At 44.2% G+C, this 18,633-nt stretch overlaps 4 protein-coding genes and 1 long non-coding RNA gene across 8 annotated transcripts; 1 reads left to right on the top strand and 4 right to left on the bottom strand.

The window, feature by feature from the left end:
* Positions 1-908: 908 nt before the first annotated feature.
* On the bottom strand, positions 909-2,349 carry LOC108098982 (transmembrane protein 209-like). Its single transcript, XM_043207735.1, has 2 exons — positions 1,305-2,349; positions 909-1,273 (listed from the first exon to the last, which is right to left on the bottom strand). The coding sequence occupies exons 1-2, from the start codon at positions 2,347-2,349 to the stop codon at positions 909-911; spliced, it is 1,410 nt and encodes a 469-aa protein (XP_043063670.1).
* Positions 2,350-4,746: 2,397 nt separating this feature from the next.
* Positions 4,747-11,636, top strand: LOC108099180. The gene is given in 4 exon segments (XM_017202544.2): positions 4,747-4,903; positions 4,994-5,189; positions 10,914-11,303; positions 11,305-11,636. Coding segments are annotated over 3 exon segments (648 nt in total). The 5' UTR covers positions 4,747-4,903; positions 4,994-5,078; the 3' UTR covers positions 11,452-11,636.
* Positions 6,467-7,111, bottom strand: LOC108099184. Its single transcript, XR_001771914.2, has 3 exons — positions 6,848-7,111; positions 6,642-6,797; positions 6,467-6,585 (listed from the first exon to the last, which is right to left on the bottom strand). It is a non-coding gene; the product is annotated as an uncharacterized LOC108099184 (long non-coding RNA).
* LOC108099182 (accessory gland protein Acp63F-like) lies at positions 8,002-10,704 on the bottom strand. Of its 4 annotated transcripts, XR_006245367.1 has the most exons (5): positions 10,598-10,704; positions 10,392-10,547; positions 9,827-10,335; positions 9,621-9,776; positions 9,446-9,564 (listed from the first exon to the last, which is right to left on the bottom strand). XR_006245367.1 is itself a non-coding variant. In XM_017202549.1 (3 exons), the coding sequence occupies exons 1-3, from the start codon at positions 9,855-9,857 to the stop codon at positions 8,047-8,049; spliced, it is 261 nt and encodes an 86-aa protein (XP_017058038.1). In that variant the 5' UTR covers positions 9,858-9,936; the 3' UTR covers positions 8,002-8,046. The 4 variants fall into 4 exon arrangements, 3 of the variants coding, with proteins under 3 accessions (XP_017058038.1, XP_017058036.1, XP_017058037.1); XM_017202549.1 differs by lacking the exons at positions 9,446-9,564; positions 10,392-10,547; positions 10,598-10,704 and adding an exon at positions 8,002-8,120 and having other exon boundaries at positions 9,827-9,936; XM_017202547.1 differs by lacking the exons at positions 9,446-9,564; positions 9,621-9,776; positions 10,392-10,547; positions 10,598-10,704 and adding exons at positions 8,002-8,120; positions 8,177-8,332 and having other exon boundaries at positions 9,827-9,872.
* Positions 11,637-12,000: 364 nt separating the features above from the next.
* On the bottom strand, positions 12,001-16,550 carry LOC108099179 (neurofilament heavy polypeptide). The gene is made up of 3 exons (XM_017202542.2): positions 16,231-16,550; positions 14,826-15,143; positions 12,001-14,765 (listed from the first exon to the last, which is right to left on the bottom strand). Exons 1-3 carry the CDS (start codon positions 16,300-16,302, stop codon positions 12,330-12,332), a joined length of 2,826 nt encoding a protein of 941 aa, XP_017058031.1. The 5' UTR covers positions 16,303-16,550; the 3' UTR covers positions 12,001-12,329.
* Positions 16,551-18,633: the final 2,083 nt, after the last annotated feature.

Below are 18,633 nucleotides of genomic sequence, written 5' to 3' on the forward strand. Positions count from 1 at the left end.
TGTGCCTTTATTAAAGGAAATCATATAAAGTACTAACTAGCAAAAACGTACTGTAGCTTTTGTGTTTTGATAAAACCAGCGTGTAAAACGAAAGGCTTTTGTTTAGTGTTGACTATAACCAGTTCCTGTTAGCCGACATTCACTGTATTTACAGGGCACAAAGTGGGGCGGGGAGGGCGGTGCTGCAGAAGTGTGGCTCTTGTTTTGCGATAAAAGTGGAGATAAAGGAAAACAACTTCCGAGTTTCGCCAGCGTTTTCTTGCTGAAAGAGCAAAGTGCCGAGCAAAAAGTTGGGCGACTGCTAAAATAAAAAGTTATCTAGGATTTGGCCGAAATTCCTTTGCTCTTCCTTTTTCCGCCTCTTTGGGGGTGGCACGCATACATACAAACAGGGGCATATATGTATGCAAGTTAATTGTGCACAGTCACAATGGACGAAGGGGGTCGAGGGGCAGGCGGTGGCCGGGGAACCGAGGACGAGTCACAGTTGCACGTGCACAGGCCGCGGTATTCGGATAACTTTTCACTTCTGCGTGGCAATTTACCGATTAGCTGCCTTCTGGGTTTCCCTTTGCCGCACTCGAAGCGGAGCGCACAGCACGAAACGATGAAACGGCGCGGTGGACGATTTTTTTATAAATTATTTTCCCCAACGGCACGGAGTTGCCACATAGTCTCGGTCAGTCACGAATTCACTAAAATATCCAGTTTTACTTAAGTTGGCATCCCCGAGTAAAAACTCTTCCTCCCACTTGAACATTGGTTCGAGTCTGGGATTTTTGTTGTATTTAAATGCAACGTTTTTTAAAACGGTTTTATTTAAATCAGTTTTATTAGAGATAAGAGCTCTTGATTTAATTATTCATACTTATTTACTACCTAGCAGTTAAATGTATGAATACCATGTGTTAGACATATCCGCTTTGAATAACGTTCATAATGTTAATCCCTCTTTTGCCCAGACTGACCCCCTCCAACACGGATCCCTGCTCCTTTTGCAAGTGGCAGAGGAACTGGAGGATTACGTAGAACAGGTTGTTCTTGTCGTAAGCGCAATCTAGCAAATCCCTGCCTCTCACAAAGTTGAACACTAGATGGCGCTGCTGTCGGCCGGTGGCCAAAATGGCGCACTTGGCCTTGTTTCTTAAACAGGATCTGATGTCCATTTTCCGAGTCACCACGTACCGGGAGTAGAAGGGACGTCGCCCGGCACCATGTGGATGTGGCAGGAGCTGGCTGTCCAGATAGACGCACAGCAAGTGGAATACTATGGCTGCGTCGGTGGGCAGGTGATCCCCCCCAACGCAGACCGCGGTTCGTTCCTCCCGAGTTCCATTTGTAGGCGTCCAAGAGGGTGCCCTTCGAGAGCTGCCTGATGCGCTGCACCAGGTACGCCTGGTTGGGAAAGGAGTCGAGGAAGGCGAGCAGAACGGGCAGCATGGGAACGCATTTCGCCACGAATTTCTTGTCCCTTTCCAGCGCACGCAGCCTCTCCAGACTGATGGCTCCGATCCTCAGGTTGCCGAGACCCTGTTTGCGGAACATCTTATCCGCAAAGTCGATCTCCCTCACCAAACGGTGGAGTATGGTGGTGGAAATCCAGAACCTCAGGTTGGACACCCACTGCAACAGATTGTTCTGCGAGAGGAATTCACTGTTCTCCACGACTATCGGGCCTTCATCTTGCACTGCGGACAACTGGTAGGGGATGCTTTTCAAATGGGAAGAGTGTGTCAAAAAGCGGTGGCGAAGCAAGAAGCTCGGACTATTTGTATCTTCCTCCATTCTGCGATCCTGCTCCGCTCGCTTCATCAGAGCGGGCAGCTTCCGGATGTCGGAGCAGAAGTCATCCGGTCGCGCCTCCTCATAGACCGACGGTTTCGGATACCACTTCACCCGTAAGGAACCCACGTTTCTCCCACTTCCCCAGGTTTTGTTCAGGAAGGAGTGCCACTGGACGATGGGACGGGCGTTCCTAGTCCAAGGATCAGGTGCCTTTGCCACAGGGCGTGTATACACCGTTCCGAATTCGTTCTCCCTCCCATCGAGGAGATACTTCTGGCTTTGCGTTCCCCTGACCAAACGCTCACCCGATAAAAGCCACAAGTACTTGCCCAAACATACCAGTGCACTGAAAGCTAACGCGACACAAGCGAAGCACTCTGCCACAAACCAGAAGGATGTCCTGTTGCAGGAGCAGTGCACCTGCCAGATGTCCAGCAGCAGCAGAAGCAGGACCGCCGCATTGAGGAAGAACCGCTGGAGGCAGTGCCTCAGCTGGACACTCCGGAGCCGCAAGTCGAGGCTGTGCTGCACCAGCGGACTTCTCCTTAGCAGCGAGCAATTCATTATCTCCCAGGAAAAATGTTAAAAAATATAAGTCACAATTGAGAGGCAAAATAATGCTATAGACTGATTCAAATGACAACAGAGTTTATTTCAAAGTTCTGGGATTTTCAAATGACATATATTTTAAAAAACTATTTTTTTTTTTGTTTAAAACGACTTTTACTCATGTTTAACAAAAAGCTTTTAGGGAAAAGCTTGCAAATGGTTTTAGCATTGGCTCAGAAAGGGGAAAACCATTGAGCCAGTGCTGTTTTAATTTAACGCTAACTATTATTTAAAACTTTGGTAGAAATATCCAAATAAGGGTAAACAAAAGTGTAACTAATGTCTGGAAATAATAAAATATGTAAAGCTCTCTCGACTTTAAAAACTTTTAACAAGACTAACAAAAAAGCCAGAGCTACATCACTGGCACGATCGCTTGGCTTTTCGTTAGTTGCGCGTTTACCGGCCGAGGAAACAGGTGCACGAGAGACAAAGCCACGATTAGATCGGTAATTGCTGTGTGACTTCCCGCCACAATCAATCGGGGATCACCCAATATATATTGACTACTACTATATACCTTAAATGGAGACATTCTACCCAGTTTTCGATCGAAGAAGTGCAAGTTTTACCCCTTTTACTGTGACATTTGCCTCGTGTTTGTGGGCCAGTGAGTGATAAGATTAGAGGAATGGGTAAATGTTTCGCTATGTGATAACAGGCAATCGGAACTTGGTAGTGGTGGAGTACAAAAGTGTAAATACAAGAAGCTAAACTGGATGGATTAGTCATTGTGAATGAATCTGAATTAGTGCAAAGCTCCACATACGCAAATCTATATGTGTGGCAAATGACAGTCATCACCAGTGGCCGTAAACAAATTATGATAAAAAGATATATATATGTATATACTATATATTATATGAGCAGAGGAGATATGCTCGTATGAGCAGCTTCCGGCTTTGGAACCGTTTAGCCTGAAATGTCCACTGGGAAATTATCTAAATTGGACTGCAAGTGCTACTGTTTATTGTTATTGTTATGGTTGGCGGTGCAAACATACATACTCTATGTTGTTATAGGCATAATATCATGGAAAAACAATTACATATTTTTTCAGAGAACTAAATATTTAAGAAAGTTAGTAGACAGTGTTTTTTTTCTGCTCATAACCTATGCAACTATAGGAAAATCAAATAATGTATTACTACAATTGGGCTTTTGTCTTCGGACTGCAACTGTGAGATAGGCCAAAAGTAAACTGAGATAAGCGAAGTGAAAAAGTGAGTGGAACCTTGAAATAAATATTGGTGAAAATTGCTTAAAATTGTATTAGCGTTGCAAGCACTTAAGTATTAAGCAACGGCCCTTAAAAGTGACAGGAAATAAAATCCAGAGGCCATGAACGTGATCTAAATGAAAATCTGGATCAGGGGGAAATAGCACAGATAACCACAATTAGTCGCTTGCTTTGTGAGTACTACTGTCAGCTATTGTCACTTGCTATCCCCTTGGGTCATTGGCATTAAAATAGTAGTCAAAGTTGAACAAAAAACAAAGAAAAAATAGGTTGTTGAACAGGCGATTCCCCCTCGTTTCCACTCAAGTGACGTCACACAGGTAAAATCCATTGCAATGAACTCATTGCATTTGATTTGATTTCGTTTCAGTTTTGGTTTTAATTTTGGTTTTCTCTCGTTGGCCATTAATTGGCAGACATGCAACTATTGCACCATGGTCATTGTATATATCCGGCATAAGCCTATTATGTTCGCTGTGCAGTGGAAGTGGTCAACGGGCTGCGTGAGGAAATATTAATAATGCATTTCTAATAAATAGTGAGCGGCGGGTAGTGAAAAAGTGACGAAGTGACGGAGAAGTGGTTCAACAAGTTGAAGTTTAAATACCCTGCTTGGGTGAAGTTTTCGATCCGCCGACTAGGTTATCAGCTTCTACTTTCAGACCTTACCTCATAATTATTTCTTGATTAGATTTAAAACGCTTGACCATGTATGCTTCCTGCACTGAGACCAATTCTGGCCTATAACTAAAACAAACTTTGATAACTTTGCGTCATTTGTGGTAAATGCAAGGAACCTTTTTTTTACAAGAAGGTATAGAATGTATTCATCCTCAGAGGACTCTACTATATTGTGTAAAATGTATAAGGAACTATTCATTTTTCTCTCTGCATAGCCGTTGCCTCCGATATCAGTTGTTTGTGCTTAGGCAGCGACGCCGCGTGAGAGAAAAAAAGTTATCTGAGCGCCGCTTTTGTTTGGCCCATTTGTTTTGTCTGCGCTCTTTTTACCTGTGCGAGAGCGAGAGGGATGGATGCGGGGGGAGTGAGGGAGAGGGAGAGGGCGTGGAGCTACCTGGGGCACAACTTGCGACACCTTCTGCCGCCGATCGCGAGTTCAGTAGCAGTCGGCTGCCGGGGACAGCAACAACAAGCCCAGCAGAACAATTAGTCAACCGATATTTAGTGGCACAGACATATATCCACATATAGGTTCGAAGCGCACATGAAGCTGGTCATGTAAGACTCGGCGATTACGGTGAAGATATGGTAAAGCAACGGTGGCTGTAGTAGTACATTATTCCCGAGGTACATTTTATGGGAGCGTTACTCAACCTCTGGTTTTTGCGCCCTTTGCAGCTGGTTTGCGGTGAATGCGTTTAACGGTGGATCTTCGCTTGCACCGCTTGCAACGCAGCCCACAAAGATACCCCTAAGATACAGAATGGCCTCCGGCAACAGCAACAGCAACAACAACAATAACAGCAACAGCAGCAGCAGCCCCGCCGATCTGGACAGCCAGGTCAATGTGGAGGATTTGCCCATAACGTTCAAGGTGAGTGTCCACATGGCGAAATGCGTATTTAAGTGCTGTGAAATGAGTGGCGCAAGTTCAGGTACCAATGCCCATAAAGACCCCGAAATGTGGCCGAAAGTACGCTGAGAGAAATAATTTATTGAAAAATGTAAATGTATTTGTATAGGTCAAAAGCTTTTTAAATAAGAGTATGCTTGGTTTATTATATAGTTATTGATAAAATTCTGTTACCAGTAAGCTGTAAGCAACTCAACTCTTTATATTATTTATTAGAGCCATCATAAAAATTTTTGATATATTTTTTTAAGTGCATGTACGAACAAAAGCCGACACATGAACATACCACCCGCATACGAGACATGGCCAAAAAAACAGAGCCAGACACGCATGCGTCACGCCCTGCTGAACTTCAGGTGGGGGCGGTGGGGGAAAGGGGCGTGGCGGAGGCACCACACGAGCAGCAGCAGCAGCAGCAACATTTTGGCTCGGCTGTGGACATCCGGTCGCAGGTCGGATGCAAATGAAGCGGCTCTAACGGCAACGCATGCGCAGCGGAAGCCACTGCCACCGACGAACGATCCCACGAAAACAAATATTTGTACTCACCTCGAATGGGAGAAACAGTTCGTTTCTACGGGGTTAACTTAAAGGGAACGTCTGCCAAAGTACACACTTTTCACAACAATTTTACTTCTACTAAAATCAAAAACGATGTAAGCCATTCCACATTAGGAGGAGTACTTCCTCAGATATTAAAAAAAAAAACTGGATATTTCTGGGCAAAACAAACATTTTGCAATGGTAATGTGTATGTAGTTAAGGCAAGAAGCAACTTAAAGCCAACCAAAGTATTGGAAACCAAAGAAGCTCAGCTATCGGTGCCACCGAATGCAATTTAATTGTCATTTAACTTATCCCTTAGTTAGTTCATAAAAACTTATTTGGAATAGATTAGTTGACAATTTGGTTAGAAACACTATATTTGTAGTGCTTACAGCAGAACCAAACACTGTTTCGAGCAGCTTATGACCACGGTTAACGAGCCCAATATCTTTTTGGACGATAAAAAAAATTTATTTTTGGCCATTTTTCTTCTTCGTTTCTGCGATATAATCTGGTCTATGCTTAAACACGATAATATAACAATGTTTTTAATTCAAAGATTTCATATGAACTTTAACATGTGATTATTATAAAGTTTCTATTTACTGTCTAAAATCAATACATTCACAGATACATATAAATGAATGTTCGTTGCCAACTAAACCAAGTAAGAAAGGGCCAAGAAAACACAATTTCGCTTCAAGCTTTTATATTGGATGTTACAATGTACTGTCTGCTTAAAATTAGTTCCTTATATATTTACACGGGGGTTTATCTGTTGGACATCTTCCGCGCTTTATTTCCAAGTAGGCTAAAGGATTTTAAAACATCTAATATGAATTTCATTTTAAAATTGGTTGTACCTACTTCGTAGTCCTTTTTCTTTACGTCTGCAGGACTGAAGTTCGAGATAACCTTTATTAGGGCCATTCAAGTAGCAATCTGCGCCTATTCCACAAGTAGGCTTTAAATCCGACTGCTTCATATAGGTGCATTTTCCGTTGGTTCCCAATGCGAAGACAGCTAAAGTGAAAATCTGTAAAATATGTTCTTAAATTGACAAGAAATCCTACCCAGAATAAAAACAAAGCTTAAGCTTCTCATGATGAACTGTTAAGAAGCTGAATGTTTCAAAAATGATGCCAGCTTTTTATATCGTCTTAAAATAAGTAGGTACTGTGAAAAATGTATTAAAGGTTCGGTTTATCCGTGAAATCGAAATGAAGGCCAAACAATGATTACAAGTTTGCCACACAATCGTCAGTTTTTAAAACAATATTAATGTCAAAGAGCCATATCATAACATGAACATATAAACTTAAACAAATGATTACTATAAAGCTTATATTTATTCTCAATAATCAATAGTGATGTTATTGATATTATTGGATGTTCTAATGTCCTTTTCGCTTGAAACTACTCTATATATATATTCACACGGTGGTTTATCTTTTGGACATTTTCCGGGTTTTCTTTCCAAGAAGGCTAAAGGATTGTAAAACATCTAATATTAATTTCATTTTAAAATTTGTTGTACCTACGTGGAAGTCCTTTTTCTTTACGTCTGCAAGACTGAAGTTCGAGATAACTTTCATTAGCCCCATTCAAGTAGCAATCTGCGGCTATGCCACAAGTAGGCTTTAAATCAAACCGCAACGGCTTGCATTCTCCGTTGGTTCCCAATACGAAGACAGCTAAAGTGAAAATCGGTAAAGTGTGTTCTCGAATTGTCAAGAAATCTTACCCAGAATAAAAACGAAGATAAAGTTTCTCATGATAAACTGTTAAGAAGCTGATAGTTCTAAAAATGATGCCAGGTTTATATAGCGCCTGAAAATTAGTACTGTGAAAAATTAATTAAAGGGTCGGTTTATCCGTGAAATCGCAATGAAGGCCAAACTATGATTACAAGATTCAGTTTTTAGAACAATCTAAATGTCAAAGAGTTTCTTCAAGTTTAAAGCGCTTGATTGTTTAAATAAACTTGGCTCTTCAAGTTCTCCTTCGTTTCAGCGTTATATTTCAGCCTATGCTTTAACACGATAATATAACAATGTTTTTATTTAAAATATTTCGTATGAACTTTCGCAAACGATTACCACAAAGTTTATATTTACTGTCAAAAATGTATACAAATTCATATAAATGAATGTTTGTTGACGGCGTGCACTGCAATTGAAAATTAAACTGTTACTAAACCAAGTAAGAAGGGGCCAAGAAAACACAATTTCGCTTCAAGCTCTTTTATTGGCTGTTACAATATACTTTCCGCTTAAAATTTGTCTACGATATATTCACACGGTGGTTTATCTGTTGGACATTTTCCGGGTTTTCTTTTCAAGAAGGCTAAAGGATTGTAAAAGATCTAATATTAATTTCATTTTAAAATTGGTTGTACCTACGTGGAAGTCCTTTTTCTTTGCGTTTGCAGGACTGAAGTTCGAAATAACTTTCATTAGGGCCATTCAAGTAGCAATCTGCGGCTATGCCACAAGTAGGGTTTGAATCCGACCGCATCACATTGGTGCATTTTCCGTTCGTTCCCAATGCGAAGACAGCTAAAGTGAAAATCTGTAAAGTATTTTCTCGAATTGTCAAGAAATCTTACCCAGAATAAAAACAAAGATAAAGTTTCTCATGATAAACTGTTAAGAAGCTGATAGTTCTAAAAATGATGCCAGGTTTATATAGCGCCTGAAAATTAGTACTGTGAAAAATGAATTTACGGGTCGGTTTATCCGTTAAATCGCAATAAAGGCCAGACTACGATTACAAGATTGTCACACAATCTTTAGGTTTAGTAGAATATAAATGTCAAAGAGCTTTCTAATTTTAAAAGCGTTCGATTCTTTATACTTACTTGATTTTCGGAGTTTACCTCCTTCAGCCTACGCTTTAACACGATATAACAATGTTTTTCATTAAAATACAGTGTGCGCCATCTCGAGCTTCGGTAAAAAAATATTGAATAACTTTGGCAAAAAACAAAAATTCATGGAAAATGTGTTATGTTTATTTAGATTGATCCTTTACAATTCATTTGAGTTAGTTTTTGAACACAATATCGACTAAGTTACTTCCTTTGTTCTTGATGGCAAAAAGTGTCCTTTTTCGAGCATTTTCCATTACTTTCTTGAGCAATCGGCCGATATATTGGCCATTTCGGTGCGAATACTTTCCTTGAGCTCTGTGATGGTCTAGGGCTTGCTTATGTATACCCCACAAAAAGAAATCCGGCGGGGTCAAGTCCGGCGAACGCGCCGGCCAGTCGATATCGCCTCTTTTTGACACAACGCATCCAGGGATTTTCGCTGCAAAAACTCCATGGTTTCGTTTTCTGTGTGACATGGGGCCCCGTCCTGCTGAAACCAGAAATTTTCTAGACCCTTCAAAAACTAACTCAAATGAATTGTAAAGGATCAATCTAAATAAACATAAAACATTTTCCATGAATTTTTGTTTTTTTCCAAAGCTATTCAATATTTTCATACCGAAGCTCGAGATGGCGCACCCTGTATTTCGTATGAACTTTCGCAAATGATTCCTATAAAGTTTATATTTACTGTCAAAAATCAATACATTTACAAATACATATAAACAAATGTTCGTTGACGGCGTGCAATGAAATGAACTTGTTCTAAACCAAGTAAGAAAGGGCCAAGAAAACACAATTTCGCTTCAAGCTCTTTTATTGGATGTTACAATGCACTTTCCGCTTAAAAATAGTACCTTATAAATTTACAGGGGGGTTTATCTGTAGGACATTTTCCGCCTTTTATTTCCGAGAAGGCTAAAGGATTGTGAAACATCTAATATTAGATTCATTTTAAAATTGGTTGTACCTACGTGGAAGTCCTTTTTCTTTACGTCTGCAATTCTGATTGTCGGCCAAAGAATAGTTTTCGCCATAAAAGTAGCAATCTGCGGCTATTCCACAAGTAGGCGAATAATCCAAAAGCATATAATTGTTGCATTTTCCGTCGGTTCCCAATACGAAGACAGCTAAAATGAAAATCTGTAAAATTTGTTCTCGAGTTGTCAAGAAATCTTACCCAGAATAAAAACAAAGATTAAGTTTTTCATGATGATCTGTTAAGAAGCTGATAGTTTTAAAAATGATGCCAGGTTTTTATAGCGGCTGAAAATTAGTACTGTGAAAAATGAATTAAGGGGTCAGTTTATCCGTGAAATCGAAATGAAAGCCAAACTATGATTACAAGTTTGTCACACAATCGTCAGTTTTTAAAACAATATTAATGTTAAAGAGTCATATGATAACATGAACATATGAACTTAAACATATGATTACTATAAAGTTTTTATTTACTGTCAAAAATCTATATATACACAAATGCATATAAATGAATGTTCGTTGCCGATGTGCACTGCACTTAAAAATTCAAAGTTGCAAAACCAAAAAAGAAAGGGCCAAGAAAACACAATTTCGCTTCAAGCTCTTTTATTGAATGTTACAATGCACTTTCCGCTTAAAATTTGTGTGCTATATATTCACACCTGGGTTTATCTGTAGGACATTTTCCGCCTTTTATTTCCAAGAAGGCTGAAAGATTGTGAAACATCTAATATTAATTTCATTTTAAAATTGGTTGTACCTACGTGGTAGTCCTTTTTCTTTGCGTTTGCAATCCTCATTTCTGACATAATCTCCGTTATCGCCATTAAAGTAGCAATCTGCGGCTATTCCACAAGTAGGGCGAAGAATTGCATGCACCAAATTACTGCATTCTCCGTTGATTCCCAATACGAAGACAGCTAAAATGAAAATCTTTAAAATATGTTCTCGAGTTGTCAAGAAATCTTACCCAGAAGAAAAACAAAGCTGAGGTTTCTCATGATGAATTGGTAAGAAGCTGATAGTTTTAAAAGGGATGCCAGGTTTATATAGCGCCTGAAAATTAGTTCTGTAAAAAATGAATTAAAGGGTCGGTTTATCCGTGAAATCGAAATCATATTTGATAACTGCGAGGCTATATAAGCTACGGCTTGCCGAAGCTATCTTCCTTTCTTGTTTTTCATACTTTCAATGATTAATAAATCAATATCAAAGCGCAGCTGAAGGGGCAGTAATGAATTTATGTACCGAACCAACATGCAAATAAAATATTTCACCCATTGCAGGTCAAGTACATTGGCTCGGAGGTGGCCCGCGGATTGTGGGGCATCAAGTACACGCGCCGCCCGGTGGACATAATGGTGGGCGTGGCCAAGAACCTGCCGCCCAACAAGGTGCTGCCCAACTGCGAGCTGAAGGTGTCCGCCGAGGGCGTCCAGCTGGAGATCATCGCGCCGAAGGCGAGCATCAACCACTGGAGCTACCCGATCGACACCATCTCGTACGGGGTGCAGGACCTCGTCTACACAAGGGTCTTCGCCATGATCGTGGTCAAGGACGAGGCCAGTCCGCATCCCTTCGAGGTGCACGCCTTCGTCTGCGACAGTCGGGCGATGGCCCGCCGTCTGACCTTCGCCCTGGCCGCCGCCTTCCAGGACTACTCGCGGCGGGTCAAGCGAGGCCTCCGGCGAGGGGGAGGGGCAGGGGGACAGCGACGCCACGCCCAGCGACTCGATCACGCCCACGCGCCAGAAGTTCGCCATCGACCTGCGGACGCCGGAGGAGATCCAAGCCGGCGAGCTGGAGCAGGAAACGGAGGCGTAGTCGGGGATCCACTGTACAGTCGCCCCCTTGTGATGTGTTAGTTACTTAACGTCCAGTGTCCACTGTATTTGTAAATTGTACTAGTAGTTCTCTCACCCGGTAGTTGCCTCATACAGCTAATTACCCAAAGCCTAAGTGTTAATGCGATCTGTAAACGATTCCTACAATAAATCACCAATATTGTACGTTTGTCTTTGCATTACACTTTAACTTTAGCCTCTGTAATGCAGCGTATAATTAATTTACCTACGAAATTCTCCCGGTTCTGTAAAGATTGTTGAGTTAGTAATGGAAACCACAGAACCATTGGAGGTTCCAGTTCCAACTCATTATGCATTGTAGAAATGATGCCTGATAAACGAGATCACAGTTCCTGCTCAAATAGCATTTAGTGTATATATTTAGGCTGATCTATAGCTCCACCATCTCTACCGTTCAGAGATTGAATGCGAATTTGACAAGACACAGGACACTCAAACCTCTGCACGATGGAGTTGATTAGCTAGCTGAAAAGGTTGCTTCACCCACTCAAGCAAAAATACTTTAGAATTTGATTTTTAAACTTTTTATTTTAAGATTTTTTTGCAATTTTTTGTAATTTGTTTCTTTAACTCGTCGGAACAACAACTCTAAACTTAAATTTCGACTCTCGTGCGCGGTGTTTCCTTTGAGAAAGGGCCATAAAACTAGGAAATCAAAATATCATTATCATAAATAAAACTTGCCTAGGTGCAAATGAGTGGGATAGCGTTTGGGGAACTAGGAGGTGAACGGGGTTCCGGTTCGACTGGTGATTGGTGAGCTAGGTGCGGGGAGGGGATCCTCCCCAGGAATGCTGTTCGCCCTTCTGAATCTCTTCCGTTTCCCTTCTTAACTTCTTAACTGGCGTCCGCGCGGAAGAGGAAGCGCCGCTTGCGGGCGTCCATCTTGGGCTCCCGCACTTCCGGTTGCGACTCCGTTTCCGGAAGAGCCTCCTTTTCCGCTTCCGTTTCCGCTTCCGTTTCCGCTTCCGTTTCCACCTTGCTCACCGTAACGGGCAGCGTCTGCACCTTGGTCATGGCGGGTTCGGCTGGGGATATCCGCTTGTAGATGGGCAGGATGAGCTCCTCCCCCTCCTCCTTCTCCGCCGGCTGGGATTCCTGCTCCGCTTGCTCCGCTTGCTCCTCTTTCTCCTCCTTCTCCGGATTGCTGTGCACCAGGGTCATGGGCTCAGCAGCTCCGGGTGTGAGGATCAGCTCCATGGGAGCCATCTGTTCCTTTTTGGGCGTCTGGTCCAGTCGCTCCTTCACCAGCTCCACGATGTCGTCGATGCTGATGGATGGCATGTAGGCGGAGGTCACCACATTCTCCTGGGCGTCATCGTTCTGGTGGGTTTCCTCTGGCTTAACCACTTCTTCAGCTTGGGATTCTGGACCGTCTTCCTTGATTTCCTCAGGAATACTTTCCTTGGCTTCCTCAGGAGAAACTTCTTCGGCGGGAGTTTCCTGCTGGAGTTGCTCGCTGGCTTCCTCTTTGATTTCCTCAGGAACGGCTTCCTTCACCGCCTCCTGAGCAATTTCCTCCTGAACAGTTTCCTTTACTTCTTCCTGAGTACCTTCCTTGGGATCCTCAGATCCCTGAGAGATCGGTGAATCAGGCTGAACCTCAACGGGAATCACCTGAACTGGAATCTGATAATCGATTGGCATGTGCTGCAGCTGCATGATGTTGATGATGGGAGAGTCCTTCATAATCTGGGGCTTCTGCGCCTTCTGAACCTCCGATTCCTCCAGCAGCTGCTCCTCAACGGAGGCGTTCTTGTCCACGATTTCGGGCTCCGGCAGCTTGGCCTCCTCGATGGACACATCTGGGCTTTCACTCTTTGCCACTTCAGTCTCTGGTTTCTCTTCGCTCTTCTTCAGGGTGTTCAGGAAGTCGGTGATCAGCTGCTCCGCCTCGGCGGCCATCACGGGGTCGACTGGCTTGAAGCCTCCCAGCGATTCCTGGGCCTCTCCCTCGTGGCTGTTCTCCAGGATCTCCTCCACCAGCGAACTGTGCTGCTCCATTTCGGGAGTGGCTGGCATGCTCTCGGGTGCGTCGGCTGGCTTGGCTGCCTCCATTTCCTCGAGATTGAGGGGTTCTTCGTGGGAGCTGCTGGGTTCCGAGATAGCTGGCTCCGCCTTGACTTCCTCGTGATGTTCTTCATGGACTTCCTCCACCTTGGCTGGCACTTCTGGCTCCTCTTCTGCTGGGACTTCTTCCTGGGGCTTAACTTCCTCCTCCGCCTTAGTTGCTTCTTCCTCTGGCTTGACTTCTTCCTCTGTCTTGATCTCCTCTTCAGCCTTAACCTCTTCCTCTGGCTTCACCTCCGCAGTTGTCTTGGTTTCCTCCTGGTTTTCAACTATGCTCTGGCTTTCCTGAGGCTTAGATTCATCCAGACTTTCGACTATGACAGCGGGAATCTCCTCGAAGGCTTCTATGGGCTTTACATCCTCGATCCTCGTGTCGATCTCAACCTTTGATGGAACCTCTTCCTCGGCAACTGGCTCTGGCTGGACAAAGGTGACTGCTGGCTCGGAAGCCTGAGCCTCTGGTTCCTGGATTTTCACGGAAGTCATTTCAGGTTCCTGGATTTTCACGGGAATCATTTCAGGTTCCTGGATTTTAACCGGAATTATCTGGGGCTCCTGGACTTCCACGGGGATCAACTGCGGATCGGCGAACAGTGTTTGCAGCTTCAAAGTGGGCTGAGGTTCGTTGAGCTGGACGACGGGTTCAGTGACAGCTGGCTCACTCTCGACCACTTCCTCCACGGGTTTCACGGTTGTTGGCTTATTGAAAATCGCCGGACGCTTGCGAATTCCGTTGAAGAGCTCATTCCGCATGGGCGGAGCAGCAATGGCTGGCTTTATCGCCTGGGGCCTTTCCTTGTGGGGTCGGATGGTGAACCGCTGGGGCTTGATGGGCTTGGACTCCACCTCGACGTTGGCAACAGGTTCCTCCACCACGGGAGCGGCTGTCACCGGAACAGGGACCTTCCTCTGCGGCTGCGGCTTCCTGCGATTGGGTTTGGGCTTTTGCACCTTGACTGGCTTCACGGGCTTGGCGGGCTCTTCAGCTGGAGCAGGAACCTCCGGCTCCATCTCAACTGGCTTGGCATCCTCCGACTCCTCCTCCTGCTCCTGCTCCTCCTTATCGGGCTGCTCGCTCTCCACGGGAGTGGGCTTGCTCTCCTCCTCCGCAGGACCTCCGAAGTTGCCATTCAGTTCGTAGTACCTCGAGCTGTCCGCGCACTCGATGGTCATGTCCTCGCGACGCATGCAGGTGAAGGATTCCTTAAAAGGAATTTAAATTTATGGTATACATATATAAGTAATCAGGAGAGCATCACCCACCTGGCTGAAGATAGTCTCCTCGGGGCAGATGAAGCTCCAGCGGAAGGTGTTCTCCCGCCCGTCGGCGTAGGTGACTGGCAGGCAAACGTGGAAGATCTGGCAGTCGTTCTCCACATCCGCGTAGTAGCCGTAGGTCTTGTTGGCACACGAGAAGTTGTCCGTGATGTCCGACCGAATGGAGGTGGCGTTGCTGGGCAGGGTCAGGGTTCCCAGGGGAGTGGCTTCGGCTGGAGAGGATTCAGCCTCCGTTTCGGTCTGCTCCGGCATTTCCACCTCGGCTGGCATGGGTTCCTCCCGAGGCACTGCGGGTTTTCTTTTCTACAAAAGGGGTAGAACATGAAAACCTATTGTTAATAATTCCCAGATGCACCAACTATAAAGCTAATCTGTAGATATATTTATTTTTTTTATATGAACCGCTGTTTCCCCTTTTTATGTGAACATTCATGTTGCACCTTTCAACTCCTTAGCTTCGAGCCAATCCATTGTCTCATCGAATCACGACTTTTGTTTCGGTGTACGATTAGCCAGCTGTACAATCCATTGAGCTAACGAGGTACGTGATCGGCGTGGATAATCCCGCGAATCCAGCACGTGACTCTTCGATCGACTAGGCACCCGAAAAATTTCACTTGTGTTCTAGTTTTCGTCTACGCGGAGGCAGCGGCAAGTGAAAATTAAATCGAATCGAGTGGAATCGAATTGAAACGAAATGAAGCCCAAACCCAAACCTAAACCTCTGTGCAGTTCGCACCTGTTGCCGCCCTTTTAAGGGCCGCACTGCAATCGAAGTCACTTTCGAATGGAGCACTTGAATATTATCACATAACATTTTAGCCATACGCGTTTGTTATTAACTTATTATTTTGGGCGCTGCCTTTCGGTTAACTCAGGCGAAAACTTTCAGTCGCACAGAGACCTTTCTCGAAAAGAGCCTCCCAATGAGTAATGCAACTTAAAGAGAGTCTACAATCGGCGATTCTTGGAACCTTTTTCAGTGATTTCGCTGGCGAATTCTTGCCGGCTTCTGCCTGCTTCTACCTGTCATTAAGCCACCTGCAAGGCCTATAAATACCTTAGGCAGAGTCTTGGAGTCTCGGCCGTTAAAGAGGGCCAACCGCACGGCATACCAAGTAAGCCAGGCCAAAAGATGTGGCAGAGGCACGTTGGAGGGGCAAGAGGCAAGGCACATGCAAATGCCGGGGAGTCCAGGCCGTGTCCCATTAAAGTTTCATCGTATGGCTCGGCGGGCCGGCAAACATTTCGTTAACAGTTCCCATTTCCGTTAAGGCGAACGGAAGTGGTCTTCGCTGGCCAAGCTGTCTGTCTCCCACTTCTTTACTTCTGGACTTAGAACTCCAGCTGGCTGCCTGGCTGGCTGGCTGGCTGGCTGATTCCAACTCACCTGGTGGGCGGTCAGGGGTCCTGCACTGCAGGTGGCCGTCAGAACGAGCAGCAGGCACGCGTATCTCCACATTTTCACACACTGATTCTTCGGTTGCGCTCACTAAATGTCACTCGGCACTAAATCACATTCGATAATCCGTTTCGCGGGCTCTTTTTTTTGTTTCTGGTTGCGTGGGCGGTGTTTAATCCAATTCGATATCCAGGCTTTGTGGTTATATTTAAGATATATAGAGGTACAAAACCAAGGCTTGCACTCGCACTGCGGACGCTTTGCACACCTGTGAGGCACCGTTGGCTGGGAAATACTAACTGCCACCGTCCACCGAGCCGCCCAATTTATATATTCTTCGCGTTGATTTATTAAGAATGCAAAAAGGCAGAGAAACCGAAGAGTCACGCACACACCGAGAGCCCCGAAGAAAGGTGCGCACCACAGTGGGTACCTCAGCGTACCTCTGGTACAGTGACAACTCAATTACAACCGCACACCACTACCACCACCACTACTAGACCATCGATCGCCCGATCGCCCGATCGCCCTCTTCTGCGAGGACGTGACATTACGTATACGCACTGTGCGCTGGTGTGCGTCTCGGTGTGTTTGGCGCGCATGCGCTTAAAGTGTGCCGTCTTCTGTGGATTCCATTCCTTTGTGGAACCCAAATCGGAGAGCCAGCTGACAGCGGAAGAGAGCGGCCAAAAGAGGATGGCAATTGTCTCCGGAAGATTTGTCAAAAAAATAATAAGTAAACAGATAACATCTTAGCAAATATTTGGTAAATAAATATTAAATAAAATATTCCCCTTACAAGACTTTTCTGGGAGTTCATTATTATTATTATTTCGATAAATTTTGGTTCATATAATTTTAATAACATATTGCTCGAGTGATTCCCCCTGGAATTAAATTCAAAACTTCAATAAATTCCCAAAGTTTCAGCTGCCAAGATCTTCCAGAGAACCCAGTTGGTTCTGTGACAATGTTTTATTACCAAGAAATTGCTTATCCATTAGCAGTTCCCCACAATGGCAGATGGGTGACGAAGACACTGGTCCGCAGCGAAGATTACACTCGAAAGATTGCCCCTCCGACGACGTGAGATTGCAGTTTTATGGTGTTTGCTATATGGTGTAGCATGATTCTGCTAGAGATGGCCAAACATAAATTCGATGGGGTTCATTGGCTCGCCCCCGGGCGCTCTGCGTGGAAGGATTATGCAACAAACGAAATATCATCAGGCAGTGACTTTCACACACCCGAAAAGCGAAGTAAACCCTCCGAGACTCCCGAAACAAGCGAAGCCTATTAGGGCGCATTAGCGATTTAGAATGGAGTGCTACCATTTCGCATGCGAGCGAAGTCCACGTATTTTTCGTGGTGCCGTATTACGCGACAATTATGAATTTCTAATGCGGTGATTAGTGCGTAACCCTTCCCCCACCTCGGGTTCTATCGAAAATCACGTACACCCCGGCTCAAAAAGCGAAAGCTACAGAGGCCATTGGCTTCGGAAATAGCTATAAAGCCATGATTACAATTATGGTATTTCTTATTAATTATTTATCGACTGGCGCTAGTCAGTTGTCGTGGCTGTACTCGGTCGTAAAACCTAAAGGCGGTTTATCAAAGCTGCCTTTTCGGACTATCTGATGTTGTTCATCTTGTAAGTGAACCGAGAGCTGCTGGCATATTAATAAGGTAAGTAGGTTTTTGAATTCTGGAGAACATTGTGCGAAGGTCACTCTCTGGAGAGTCTCAATATAAAGGTAAATAAATAAAATATTAATACATATATTCTGACTTATCATGACATTACTAAACACTTTATTAAATGGAAATAGAAAAGAAATATCCCAAAATAGAACAACACTTCACTTTTATATACTTCTTTCTATCGATAAAAAGCAATCAAATTGATAGATTCCCCGAATAAACCCTTTATATCTGCCATTAGTGAAGCTCCTAAAGCGCGATCGTTGGCATGCCTTCATGCACCTTATCGCACTTGGCAACAGAAACCCGAATGCATTTTGCACGAGTGTTGGCCAGCAAGGAGACACAAAGGGCCCAAACCCAGAGCGAATCGTGCGGAGATAAGCCAGTTGACAACAAGGCGACGTGTCGAGTTTAAGGCAGAAGTTCTGCCTTCGGGCAAAAAGCAGAATCATGACTGGAATTATGAAAAATGATTTATTAATAGACAGGAGGTGCGAAGGGGGAGGGCAGAGCCCACTTGGGCATTGTTTAAAAATTGCCTGAAGAAATGCAGCAGCGAAAATGCTTCTTGGACTTGGGACTTTTTCTTTTGGTCTTTCGGGGTTTTCTGCCGCGATTATAATGCAGCGAAAAAACACGTGTAACTTTCTAAAATGCAAATTGCACTGCAATGGAAAATCATGA

The sequence above is a fragment of the Drosophila ficusphila genome, unplaced genomic scaffold, assembly GCF_018152265.1.
Source record: "Drosophila ficusphila isolate 14025-0441.05 unplaced genomic scaffold, ASM1815226v1 contig_286, whole genome shotgun sequence".
NCBI classification, from domain to species: Eukaryota; Metazoa; Arthropoda; class Insecta; order Diptera; family Drosophilidae; genus Drosophila; species Drosophila ficusphila.

Coding starts and splice junctions, on each gene's coding strand:
- LOC108098982 (XM_043207735.1), bottom strand. CDS start 2,349: ATGAATTGCTCGCTGCTAAGGAGAAGTCCGCTGGTGCAGCACAGCCTC. Junction 1,274..1,304: donor AGGAACGAACCGCGGTCTGC/GTTGGGGGGGAT, acceptor CCACCGACGCAG/CCATAGTATTCCACTTGCTG.
- LOC108099182 (XM_017202549.1), bottom strand. CDS start 9,857: ATGAAAAACTTAATCTTTGTTTTTATTCTGG. Junction 9,777..9,826: donor AATCTTTGTTTTTATTCTGG/GTAAGATTTCTT, acceptor TTTTCATTTTAG/CTGTCTTCGTATTGGGAACC. Junction 8,121..9,620: donor TAAAGAAAAAGGACTTCCAC/GTAGGTACAACC, acceptor ACAATCCTTTAG/CCTTCTTGAAAAGAAAACCC.
- LOC108099179 (XM_017202542.2), bottom strand. CDS start 16,302: ATGTGGAGATACGCGTGCCTGCTGCTCGTTCTGACGGCCACCTGCAGT. Junction 15,144..16,230: donor GACCCCTGACCGCCCACCAG/GTGAGTTGGAAT, acceptor CCCCTTTTGTAG/AAAAGAAAACCCGCAGTGCC. Junction 14,766..14,825: donor AGGAGACTATCTTCAGCCAG/GTGGGTGATGCT, acceptor ATTCCTTTTAAG/GAATCCTTCACCTGCATGCG.